Source organism: Manacus vitellinus, unplaced genomic scaffold (genome assembly GCF_001715985.3).
Source record: "Manacus vitellinus isolate BGI_N305 unplaced genomic scaffold, ASM171598v3 scaffold_20_pilon, whole genome shotgun sequence".
NCBI classification, from domain to species: Eukaryota; Metazoa; Chordata; class Aves; order Passeriformes; family Pipridae; genus Manacus; species Manacus vitellinus.
In genome coordinates this window covers 2235779-2249115 of record NW_021939471.1, presented here as the reverse complement: position 1 = coordinate 2249115, position 13337 = coordinate 2235779, and the positions used below count along the sequence as shown (strand labels likewise).

General features: G+C 45.9%; 1 protein-coding gene and 1 long non-coding RNA gene across 3 annotated transcripts in view; one reads left to right on the top strand and one right to left on the bottom strand.

Annotated features, from left to right (window-relative positions):
* Positions 1-6906, top strand: part of ERBB4 (erb-b2 receptor tyrosine kinase 4) — a 370853-nt gene extending 363947 nt beyond the window's left edge. For both annotated transcript variants that reach the window (XM_018071745.3, XM_018071743.3), the window contains one exon: positions 646-6906. In XM_018071745.3, the coding sequence (XP_017927234.1) occupies positions 646-1082 (437 nt within the window). In that variant the 3' untranslated portion in view covers positions 1083-6906. The remainder of the gene's footprint in view (positions 1-645) is intronic.
* A 686-nt stretch (positions 6907-7592) lies between these two features.
* On the bottom strand, positions 7593-13130 carry LOC108639499. The gene is made up of 3 exons (XR_001920561.2): positions 12948-13130; positions 11795-11926; positions 7593-8272 (listed from the first exon to the last, which is right to left on the bottom strand). It is a non-coding gene; the product is annotated as an uncharacterized LOC108639499 (long non-coding RNA).
* Between the last annotated feature and the right edge of the window lie 207 nt (positions 13131-13337).

Sequence of the window (13337 nt, the reverse complement as noted above, 5' to 3'; positions counted from 1 at the left end):
GCAACTGTAACCTGCTCCAAGTCCTGTTTTGCAGCTGATGTAAGGCTCTCTTTTACCCTGTCCAGGGCTCATTTGAATCATTTTTTTAATAATGCTTTGAGGCCCTTTGTCCTTCAGGGATGGAAGGTTTTTAATCAGGAAAATTGTTCTGTTAGAAATGAAGCTGTCTTAGAAGTTAGCCCTTGGGGTTTTGTGCAGAGAGGCTTAACTAAAATTTCTATAGAGTTTTCTGGATGGAAAGACTGCAGAGCAGAGGGTTTGCTGGTAGGCCCAAGGTTTCACAGAGAGAGTCAGCAGCATAAGCAGAAGTCAGTCAGTATGTTTGGATCTGTAGATCGTGTAGTGAGAAGTCCAGAATAGCACACAGGCTATGGCTCAGTGAGAGCCGCAGTTTAGTTGGCCAGTTTGATGAGTCAGTTTGTCTTCTGAGGTCTCTGTTTTAACCCATATTGTCTGTTTAGTTTGTAAATACTTCACTTTTTGCTAGTGTGTGTTCAACATATTTCCCTCCTGATCCCATCTGGAGTTTTAGGAATGGCTGGGGTAGAGGACTCACTAGTCCAAGTGCTGTTTCTGGTCACATGATACTTGCTCCAGGATGGATTACACCCTCTCTTGGCTGATTTATTTTTGATCTTTCCACAGATTACCTAAACCCAGTGGAAGAGAACCCATTTGTTTCCCGACGAAAGAATGGAGATCTCCAAGCTGTGGACAACCCAGAGTATCACAATGCTCCGAACGGGCAGCCCAAAGCAGAGGATGAGTATGTGAATGAGCCATTGTACCTCAACACTTTTGCAAACACCTTGGAAAATGCCGAGTACCTGAAGAACAATTTGCCAGACAAAGCCAAGAAGGCCTTTGACAACCCAGACTACTGGAACCACAGCCTGCCCCCACGAAGCACCCTCCAGCACCCGGACTACCTGCAGGAGTACAGCACAAAATACTTTTACAAACAGAATGGACGGATCCGGCCCATTGTGGCAGAGAATCCTGAATACCTCTCCGAGTTCTCCCTGAAGCCTGGCACTGTGCTGCCCCCACCGCCCTACAGACACCGAAATACGGTGGTGTAATGGCTGCGGTCTCACAGAAGTGGAAAGGCAACCCCTTTTAGCTGCCTCACTCTTTCTCTCTTGCTCTCCTTTTCTCTCTCTCCCTGTCCTCCCTCCCTCCCTAACCTCCCTTCCTCCCTCCTTCCCTCTCTTTCTCCCACAAGCTTCCTCTTCTTGCCAGTTCACTCATTTTTGATATTTCTAAGTGAAAGGATGTCTTGGAGTTGATTGCAGATTGGGTTGGGAACCTGGAAAGAAGGAAGGAAAGAGACTGAAAGAAGGCAACCTGGCCTTTCTCACTCTTCACAAATCCAGCGGATTGATACTCAGAGAAGCCAGTGGGCACCAGGAAAGGCTCTGGCAGTGTTGCCTGCTGTTGAGTTCATTCTCAGTGGTTCAACCAGACACTGTAGGGAAAGCCACAGAGCAGCTGATTCTTTCAGCAGGAACTGATGAAAGTCTGTACAGCATTCCTGGAAATCTCAGTGCAGTTTCCATCAGGGTGAAAAATGGACAATTTTTATATCCTGTGTGATAGCATAGTAATTGAGATTGAGAATCCAATTTCTTTCTCTAACACTTTCTATCCCAGCAACTGAAAATGGCTAACGTGGCTTTTCATAAACATTCAGGTCTTCATTGTGGCTTTCCAAGAAATGATGATGTGACTCCTGTATATGGCTAAACCCTTCTTCTGAGCCACACCATGATTTTATGCCAATTCCCCACCACAGAGACTCCCACTCAGAACTGGTACATGACACAGCCATTTTTGTATATGTGCCAACAGGACAAACACTTTAAACACAAATCCCCTTTCAGAAGAGAGTAACAAAACCACACCTCCAGCGTGTTCTTTTTGAAGCTAAAAAACAGACCAAGAAACCAAGATTTGTACGCCAAAAGCTTTGCTTTCCTGTTTTATACTGGCTGACTTTAAACACCTCAAAAGACCTACACTAATTCTTCTCTCTTTTTCTTCTTCATGACCATGAAGGGAGTTGGGGATGCTGTCAGGCAACACTGAGGACAAGACAGAGAACTGGAGAGTTTGATAGGGGTCCTGGAGTCTGCTGGTGTTCTGTGGAGTGGTAGTGGGAAGAGTCCTTTAAACTGGAAGACAGATACTGGACTGGAGAAAATGCACATAGCAGTTCACTGGAAAGTTAGTTTGCACTTAAGCTATGATTTTATTTGAACTGTTTTCTGGATTTTGAATGAAGCAATATGGAAGTGACCAGCAAAATACAAAATAATAATTTTAAATTAAAAAAAAATTATTATATGTAAAGGATGACTGTGGAAATGCCAAAATGAAGCAAATCAAGTCTTTGGAACAATGTCTGCCAGCTCAGAGAGGCCAATGGATTGACTGCTTCAGAGAATACAGTGACAGAGCAACCAGGTCTTACTCCTGCTGTGTGAAGGACAGCAGAGCAAGGCCTGGAATGGGTCAGGGGAGGCAAATGTCCTGCTCTGGCTTGCAGCACAGAACAATGCCTTTTTTCTAAAAGGAAGATTACTCTGGCACAGAAGATGGTGCATATGAGGTTTGAGAAGTCAAAACATGCATGACTCGGAGAGCTTTCTGTCAAAAATGTAAATAAGTATGAGTCAGTCTCCTTGCACTTAGTTCTGCTTTCATCAAACTCATTTTTTAGGTAGACACCCCCACCCTATCCCCTGGCCTGCTCCTCTTTGAAATCTCTTTCAGCCAGAGTTCTGGACGTTTTTAGCAACCTGAGGCAGATGGAGCTGGGAAGGAAGGTGTCAGGGCCAGAGACACCGATGGCTTGCTCCTGACTCACCAAGACCTGTGTGTGTAAGAGCATTTGCATACCTACTTCCCACCAAAAATCTTAAGGAACTGTTAAGTACCTTTGAAGATCTGCCTGTCTCTACCCACCAAGGTTTTTAAAGGGGAAGAAACAGTACTTGATGGATGGCAGTCTTGGGTGACACAACAGTATCTCAGTTTATGCACTTCAGTTCTGTTAGAGTCAAAGATCTTTGGGGTGACCTAACCTGGCAACAAAACCAGCAACAACCAGTTGGTCTGGATATAGCATCACCCTCCTCTGAATTCCTGCCATCCCAACAGCTTGCCACCTTTAATCTGAGGAAAGCAGAGGAAGGAGCAATAGTTACCCAAAGCTTGGTGGCTCAGGGTCAGCTTGACAGAGGTATGAAGAGATTTCAAACCTGGGTTGGTTGTTACTCTTGTAGATGGAAAACAAACTGTGTGTGATCACAAGTCTGGTTCAGGCAATAACCTGTTTCTGCATTAGGGGTGTCCAAGTCAGCTTGAACCACCTGGGGGGAGGATGTTAAACCTGTAAACTGAGTATGTAGCTGAAGGGTCTGAAAACAGCAAGAACAGGTACAGATCTTTGGACTGTTCAAAGGAGGTGCTGGGTCAAGTGGCACCAAGATGGTTTGTCGTGGCAGAACAAAACAGCCAACAGATGACTGACAGGGAATAGATGGTTACCATCCTGCATCTGAGAGGCTGTGCCAGAGAAAGGGGTTGATTTGCCCCTGAGTAAGTCTTTTTACTGAGTAACTCCTAATGGAGAAAAAAAATGAAATAAAATCCCAGCACAGGTCACATGCTTGAATTCAGAGGTGTTCTCAACGGCTGCTGGGGCAGAGGCACACACACCTCTGGAGCTGGGCAGGATGATGCTGGGATGTAGCTGCTAACACAAGGTGAGGCCTGTTTGTTCCTCTAGTAGTTAAGTAGTGCCAGTGTTGGAAACAAGCCCGCCGAGTAATCCAAATGTAAATAATGGTGGGGTTTAACAATTTAACATTTTATTTCTTACAAAACTTGAATTATTTATTCATTTGTTGACTGTGGGTGTACTATAATATATTAAGTAGTGTGGAAATGCAGAGGTTCCTGGAAGTGAGGCAGCAGGAAGGCTGTAATGGGACCTGCCTTAGGATAAGGCTGACTGGCAGCCAGGCTGAGCAGTGCCAAGCTGTGCTAGCTGGGTCTGGAATAGCAGAGGGTTAAGGAACACAGTGATTCGTGATCAGGGAAGACTCCACACACAATTTTTTTTTTTTTTTTTTAATTTTCTGAGCTGCTGGTTTGAGTGCAGTTGCCAAAACTGGCCCTTAGATTTCCTGCTATGCCAGTAGCTGACCCTTGCCCAGCAGATGAGCCTGCCTGGTTCTGAGGCATCTGGTTAAACGGCTTCTTCTCCCCAGTAAGAGCAGTACTTGTCTGAACACAGCCCACAGACCTGCCCCTCTCCTCTGGAAGAGTAGTTCTGAGCTATGCTGGCAGCTTTTGTCTCTTTGACAAGGAAAGTTTAACCATGGTTGAAGGTAAAAAGGGAAACTGAGAGCAGAACTGTTTGGCTGCTTTAATCTGATCAGCAGCAACATCTGGCTGGCCCTAACTCATGTCTTCACCTCGCTGGGTATCACTGCTTGCCTTGATGAGAGGAACTGGGTAGGTGCACATGGCAAAATCATGGCAAACATTCAACTGTATTATGGTGTGAAAGATGAGGGTCAGGCTCTTTAATGAATAATGACAGGTTTGGGAGAAAAGCAGGTATTTACACACACACAAACTGCATTTTGTCAGCACAAAGCAGCAGGTGAGTGCATCAACAGAAGTACTTGGGGTAATTCACTCTAGTTCTACAGAGAACATGGAATACTTGGGTTTTATGGGATTTTTTAATGCAGTCTCCTATTTGTGAATGTTCTCCTTCCCCGTATCATGGGGAAGGAATGACAGAGTGGTGACCAACTTCTGAAGAGCAAGTTTTTACCCAAGTGTGTATCAGCCTTGTCCAAGGCACAAAGAAACACACTAAAGGAAAGAGAACAACAGCTTATTTTTTCCTAATCTCTTTCAGTGATACTTGTCTTAGCTGTTATTATCTACCTGAGGGTTATTGCAAACAGATGTGGATGCTGGAGTTGATTGACTTGCTCTAACACAATGGACTGAAAACAACAACTTTTAAGTTCCCATCTTCAGCTCTTTTCAAATTTTTCTTTTTCTGCAAAATAGCTGGGAGGGATTCTTACATGGCCACTCACTTAGATGTAGCAGAGTATTTACAACTTGCTTTCAAACAGGTCATCTCTCACAGGCAGTAAGAGATGGAAATAAACCTGAGCTAATATCCACAGTAGGAGCCACCATGTGGGGCTGTTTCAGGTACCTTGAGCTCAGCCCTGAAATCTTTTTCTGTGTCCAAAGATTGGATGTGTTAACCCTGGTTGTACTACTTATTTGGTAGAAAATGTGTTTCTTGACTGCAAGACTTATCTGCAATGATCTGATACCAGTTTCCACTAAAGACTTGTGAGGGAGAGCATTTCTTTCCCCCTCAGCCACGACCAATCCCAGCCTAGAAGCAAAGAAAATGACAACTCTGGAAGAGCAGCTCATCCATGACTCTGTGGATCCACTCTTTCCATAGCTTTAGGTAGAGCTGGGCAGTACAGGGCAGAAGTACAAGCTGTGAGGTGAGTCAGCCCAGAAATACAGCTTGGTTTTGGGGATGGATCTATATGGGAACCTCAGATATTAAAGGAAAAATCTTTTTTGTTTGATGGGGTGTCTGTGTAGGTGTTGTGCATCATGGTGGCAGCTAAAGCAATGACAGGATTGTTTGAACTCCTTTATTCCATCTGGGAGATCAGGAGACTGGCACAAGTCAGGCTGTTGGTTGTGTAATTCCTCACAGTAACTGAAGGCATCCCAGTAAGCTGTGCTTCCCTGGCAGCCCTGTGCACCTGGGGCAGGTGTGCCCTTCTGGGAGGGGTAGCAACCACTGCAGCACCCACAAGCATGGGGACTCGAACACTCACACCCTGTATCTGCCCACCCTTTTTGGGGGAGGGAGTGGGAGCACCAGAAGTGCCCACTTATAGGGATGGGTGTTTCCCTCATCTTGTTCAGCTTGTGTCTCAAGGCTTCCTCCCTGATTTCTCAAGCATGTTTTAGAACTCTGGAGCTCAGGTTGGTGTTTACCTTCTTGGAAGGCTAACTGGAGGGTGATGGATGGAACAGAGGATTTTACATAAATGAGAGCCAGACCTCTGGTTATCAGTCACCCCCTTGGCTCTTAGAGAGCACCTCAGAGGGGACGGTGTCATCTCAAGTTCCCTTCTCAAGGCTTTTTCAAAAGATAGTGATACACAAAGACTCTGCTCATTTCTAGCTCTGTCACTTGCAATATTCTCACTGCTGTGAACCTTAGACCTCTGCTGCTGACAAAACAGCTCGTCTGTGGTTACATAAAATCTTGGATTTGGGTTCAGATTGCATTTTAGAAAACCAAGGCTGTGCAGGCTGGGGTGGTTGGTGTAATGCTCATGCTTCATCATGTGCAGGGAGCTGTGGTTGTCTCACAGGGAAGGCACTGTGCAGTATCACTGTGTGTGCAAGATTCCCTCTTTTATTTTCTGCCTGTTGCTAAGTGTCTGTTACACTGGTAGAAAAGGTCATCAGCATTACAAGTGGGAACAAATAACAGCTTTGTGGCTACAAGCACCGCTATAAAATGTCAAAAAATCATGTCTCCACCTTTGTTTTAATTTTGTTTTAGCACAATTTTATTTTACCACTGTGTGGATTAGTAGGTTGTTCTGATGGTGGATTCATTGCTCTTGAGGAAATCATGGACAGGTGAGGCTGTTGTCAGTGGTGCTTGCAGTAATGGTTGGGAGCTGCCTGTAGATTTGGACAATATATAGCATCTTTTGGGAAACTTTGTGAGTGTTCAGATCTGACTGACGGTGGTGGGACTTGCTTGAACTGTAGCCAATCTCACCTCCTAAGCAGAGCCAGAGGGATGCCTTCCACCCAGGGTGGAAGGCATCCAGACTCCAGCTGGGGTCTGTGCCAACAGGCCAGGAAAAGGTGTGAGGGGAAAACCCAAGGACATGATCCCAATAGAAACAAGAGGAGTCAAAGCTGCCTTTTTTTTTTTCCCTTTTTTTATTATTTAATTTTAGGAGTGAGCTTTGTGGGCCTTGGTTGAGAGGGGTTTTAAGGGGAGCTTTGTAAGGCATTAGGCAGTGTGAGTAATTACGTCCCAGTTCTTCTCCCCTCTTCAATAAAAAAAGCCATGAAATTGTGTTCCAGCTGTGTTGTGGATGACCCCACCAGGGCAAAGGCACATCCCACCCAGCACCCTCTGGCTGGTGGCTCAGGTGTGACCAGGGCCACGGGTACGTGGAGCCATTGGCTGTGGTTTGCCAGCAGTTTGGGCCCCAGCCCAACCTTTGAGCCCTCTTAGAGGGAAAACACTGTATTGTCCATAGCACTCCGAAGACTAAACCCTCTTGGGATAACCGCGGTACCGAACTGTGACTGGTATTTTATAAGTTCAGTGTAGATATGTATGCCGTTCTTTCGAGGTAAGGTACTCTGACATATGTAGCATAAACTGGTCCTGCTGTTAAATGGGTCGATTATTAACTGAGCAGCTGTGTAGGGGGTAGCTAACTTTGAATGCACAAAACCACTGTTCCTTTGGACATGGGACTGGAGGTAGGTGCTGGGTACTTGTCTTTTTGTGGTGGGGTAATGTAAGAGGAAAATGAAAGTCAATGAGAAAACAAGTAATTTTTTATAGCATTTTAACGTTGGAAATTGATACCCATTCAATACATTATTCACAATGGTTTTAATCCCTTTTGTTGCCCAGTTTTTGCTAATTCCCCAACATTCTAAGCTGGAATTTCTAAAGAGGTAGCGAGCCTAGTGTAGGGAAGGGAAACTAAGGGGGAAAAGAAGTCTCCTTCTAAGAACAGAGGTAGCCAAATTGTATTTCCTGACCTGGTGGTCCAGAACCACCAGGTTTTTTTGATGAGGCTCAAATTCCCAGGCCTGGAGGATGTCATTACTGTCCCCTTGGAATCAAAGGGTCCCACCAGGAGAAGACACAGGGATAGCACCGAGCTCCTGGGAGAGACCCTGGTCATGGTGCCTGCAGTCACTGCAGCCAGTCCATCCCAAAGGAACCAGCCTGGCCACCCAATGGGAGATGGCCATGACACAGAGATGGTGGGGGGGTCTGGGTTTTAGCCAATTCTCCGTGTTCTCAAAGCACAGAGAGACAAAACAAAAATACTTCTGCCTTATGAAGTACCTTCAGAAGAAGAGAAGTGTCAGCATGTTGGAGAAGACATTCATTTCTTGCAAAGTGATGCATTCAGAGTTAGCTGCCTTTCTGAAATAAAAATAAAAAATACAAAAACTACTGTATGTTACTTTGAAAATGTGAATAGTATTTTTATAGCTTGTTAAAGACACAGCTAGTTGCATTTGTAAATAAGGATAATGTTGCTTTTATTTTCCTTGTGGACACCATTATTTGGAACATAATTGTCCTTAGGGTTGATTTGTATATAGGTAATTTGCTTGTGATTTAAGCCGCTCCTCCCCCTTTCGTTTCCCTCCCTTCCCACTCTCTGGTTTTGTTTAGAAGTACCATTTTTGGCATTCTATGTGATTCTGTGTTTTAGCACTATTGTGGTGTGTTCAGACTTTCTGCACTTGCTTACACAGTAGGATAAGCCAATTGTGTGTGGCGTAATGTTACTTTAACCTTTTGTTCCTCATATTTTAGCTATCGAGGATTATACACTGCTAAAATACTTACTGACCTGGGTTAATATTAGCATAATTTAGCATAATTTCCCTTCTTTTCATGGTTTCTTGTTTTTTCTTTTTTTCCTTCCCTCCCCTTTTGTCTTGTTTGGAGGCTGGGAAGAAACCTGTGGATCTTCTCTTTGTGTGGTTCTATTCTCCCCCTGCCCACGTGCCAGCCCCGAGTTTCTCCTCATGGCCCTTGGGGTAGAGCTGTATCTGTTTGTTAAGGCAAATGTAGACTGCAACCCACCTTGCATCAACCCACACTCATCCCAGCTGAACAACTTGAGAACTGTTCTGCCTTTTTGTTACATGAATCTGTCAGAAATATATTTTTAATTTAATATAAATGAAATTCAATAAAATATGAAACAAAGTCTCTGTGCAAATGTGAAATCTCTTATCAGGGGGGCTTGAGCATTGCCAGTGCCATGGACTTCCCACATCCATGGCCTCAGACCCTGTTTGGGGAAAGCCCTGGGGTGGCCCTGAGCTGGGGCAGCCACACACCACAACACACACCCCTACACACATCCCCACCTACCCACACACACACACACAACTATCAAGCTACACACACCCCTACATACACACTCCCACACACACTGCTGCACTCAAACCCACACTCACACACACCCCTAAACACCCCGCCCCACTGCCCCCAGTCTGCTTCACTGCCCAGAGAGCATTAGCCCTGCATTACCAGGCCTCTGGAAAGCATTTTACATTTATCAAGAAACTGTAAAGGTCATTTGGCTCTTTGAGGCGCATTTTAAAACACTCCAGTGTCCCTGGATCGCAACTCTTTCTTTCATGAATGACCTCAACATTTTATCCCCAGCAGCCTGGAAAGGTCATTGCAGACACACACAATTCCCTGAGAGGCTGTGCCAGTGCTGGTACCTTCTCTGCTACCTTCAGGGAGCGCTGCCAGGAGCACAAGCTGTTTGTAACAGTACTGCTTGCTGAAGGGGAGTTAGGGTAACATTATTAGCATTCATGCTTTACAGCTGTAGGTAATATCAACTCTATTTTCCATGGGGGGAGGGTGGGTGAAGCAAAACAGTGCTGCTGCAAGCCCGCCCTTGTACAGGATGGCAGCAGGCTGTGGCACCGTGCCCCTGGCACTGCATCCATCTCCACACCATGGGGCCCTTCCCATGCCTGGCCTGTGCCCAGGGGCACACACGCCCTGAAAGGCTCCAGCTGATGAAGTACCACACAGAGGAAACAGTGCCTGATGCAAAGGCTGAGATTTGACATCACGAAACATCTTCACAGTATAACATCAGAACCTCAGCAATACTTCAGAATAAATAAAGACCAGAGACATGAGCAATACAAGTTTTAATACACACACCTCCCCCTGCCCCCTTTCCCCAAGTGGGTTTTATTTATCTGACCAAAAAAGTAAAAGAAAGGAGTAATCAACCCACTATTATTATATATTAATTTAAAACCCCCTGCAGCTCATTCAGGGAAACTCAGCAAAGGCCATGGAATTCAGGTGTTCAAGGTGGGACTATAAAGCACAGTTTAGCTTTTGCAAGCAGTTTCATGCTGCACTAATGGGGATGAAGTTCTCTGCAGCCCTGTGTCACTCATGAATCAGATGGACACAAGCATATGAAATTACTTAAACCTGAGGCCTCATTGCTGAAGAAAGTTGATCTTGCAGCCACCAAGGGAATGTCCCAGTCCATGGGCCACCACATAACACCCAGACTGCCTCAGCAGCCACAGAGAGAATTGACATGGAAGATGTTAGCTGTGACACGATGGGGGACAGGGGACATAACGGCAAATTGTGTGGGCAGTCATGAATGTCTGTGAGAATAATTTGCCCCTGGAAGAGCCCCTGAGACTGCAGGGAGCCTCCACATCCTCCAAGAGATAATACTGCTGGGAACAGCTGGGTTAAGTTCCCTGGCACACCTGCAAGCCCAGCTCAGGGAGCTGGCATGAGTCTTTATTAAAAAAAAATAAAAATTAGAAAACTCTTTCCGTGCTGTTTGCCACCCTCCATTCAAAACCATCTTCCCCACTGGAGCAGGGCATTGCTGGGTTTAACTCCTACCAGTCAAGTCTGTCTAAAGTCCTTGCTCAGCAACTCTGAAGGGACACCCATTCCGTACCTCCAACCTGTCATGCCTGTTCACCTCTCCAGAAAGAGCAGCTGACAAACAGCCAGCACAACTGAAAAAAGCCTCCTTTACTTACCAGGAAAAAAAACCAACCAAACTGTAAAAGTGTGTGTTTCTACTGCTTCACCCCTGCCAGTAGCTAATGCTGGGGGTCACCAGAGCACTGGGACAACAGGAGTGGGCTGCACAAATCCAGGAGGTGTCAAGCACATGTTAATCATGACCTTTAACACAGGCCATATGCAAAAAGCAGTTAAAAACCCCAAAGTAACACCAAGTAAAGCTGTGTAGCAGGCTGGTCTTAGCAAAGCTGAACTACTGCCCTCTCTCTGCTGCACTCTCCTGTTATGAGCCAGCAGTGAAATAAGAGTTCAACACAACCTTTGAGCCCGAGCCCTTCACATGACCCTCTCCACCATGCTGGATCACAGAGAGACAACATTTGGGCAGCAGGAAGTGATTTTGCATAAATGGTATATAAACTTTCTGCCAAGACTGTGCCTGTCCCTGTGATAAATATCCTCTCCCCTACCCTTTGCGTTTTCCACAAAACAGAAAGCCTTTACTATTATTATGCAAAGAAAATCTGTATGAATTGCTTCCTGCAATGCATGGGCAAGTCAACAAGATTGTAGCAACAAGCAAAGGAATCATATTTTCCTTTCAGCCATCCCCACAGTAATCCTCTTTTTTTCCTGTCACACAGGGTGTGTGCTGCTGTGCCCCATTCAAGGGCCTTGTGCAGAGCTGAACAGATGAATTACTACAATGGAAACCACAGAATAGAAATAGTAATGATTTTTCAGACCCCTGTACCAAAATGTGCTCCTGGCAAGGCAGGGAACAGGACCAGGGTGGGACGGAAAGAGGGGAGGGCAGGGGGTATGAAGTACTTCTCACTGTACTGAGTGAGAAGCCAACTAACTGACCTCTTTTGTGACCTGCCACTTTAGCACCTGTGTCTTTCTCTTTCTCTGGCTCTGACGGTCCAGTTTGGACTGAGGACTGCAGAACTCCCCCTGCCTTTCTCAGCAGCTGAACTGTGGCTGAAGGCATCACACACTGCAGCACAGCACAGAGAAGGCAACCTGGAAAGTAAACATAGACACAGCTCCAGTGAAATCCAGCTTGCCAGCAGCAGGATCCAACTACTCAGACACCAGGTCAGTCAACAGTGAGTGGTCCTGTGCACCATTGCCTCTGAGGGACACAAAGCATCCCCTGGGGATGGAAATGACCTGTCCTTCACTCCTCCTTTTCTATGTATGGGAGCAATTTTCCACAGAGGAGTTATTTCCTTCTTCTATTACCTTCTAACATAGCAGATGACACATTTGGGCTGCCCAGTTGATTACTACACTAAATGCCACATCACTGCTTTATGTTTCAAAGGAGCTGTGGCACCCCAGAATCCTGCCAAGCCAAGGAAAATAAACCATTAGTTAAGGAACACATACTTAACATGGCTTAATGCTGAATAGTGACGTCAGTCTTACCCAAAGGCCACCCCACCTGCACCACTGTCTGTACAATGTCATTTCCAAATGAGAAATGCAGCAGAAGCCCCCCCAGTCTGTGCCTGTCAGGGTGCTGCATCTCTGCTGCCAGTCTGCAGGGAGCTGTGTGCCCTGGGCATGCTCAGCCCCCCAGGAGCAGGGTGATTCCCTCACCTAATGTGGTGTTCTGCCAGACTTAGGAATTGTTTGTGTATCTGAGACAGACAGATTGCATGTCCTACCATTAGATGTATTGTCTTGGCCAGAGGAGAGAAATGAGGCAAGAACTTTCTTTTTCTGTCACTTTATCTGCTCTGTGCAGGATTACCAGATTATGCAGAAATATCAAGCAGCATGTTTGCACTGCATTTGCATTTTTTACAGAGAAGAGTAAAATGTGCTCATTTTTGATTGAATGTATCTACAGCCTCAGGGGAGAAAATGATCGTGCATGGAAGTTGGAGTAACAGCTGAGTAATTTTCCTGTGCTGGTCCACAGCACAGTTACCATGGCCTGAGCTGGCCCCCGAGTCCTCAAGGGCAGCAGAACCATGAGCCAACCCTGGCAAGCCCTGGCTTGCCTGTACCAACACACCCACATTTGCTCACTGACCTCAGGGAATGGGGCACAGGCCCAGCAGACACTTCAGAGTGTCGCGTCGAACGTATGTGGACAGACGGATTAAGGCAGCTTTGGTGAGCGCAGAGCTGAGCACACCAGAGACAGAGAGATGGATCATTGTGGCTGGAAGAGACCTCAGGTTTGCTGCTGCTCGTCTTCACACAGCCCTGTGCTCTCCAGGAACGCCCAGGATGCCAGTGGAATCCTCCTCGTGGCTATGTGACATGGAAAAATAATTCAGTCTCAGTAACTTTACTGTTCCCGCTGTTTTCTTTGGTTCTGTAAGCCATAACCAGTGGCAGAGCAACCAAAATCTGTGAGCAAGGAGTTTCCTCCTTCTGATGGGTTTTGCTGTCAGACAAATTTACAAAGAAGTTTGCA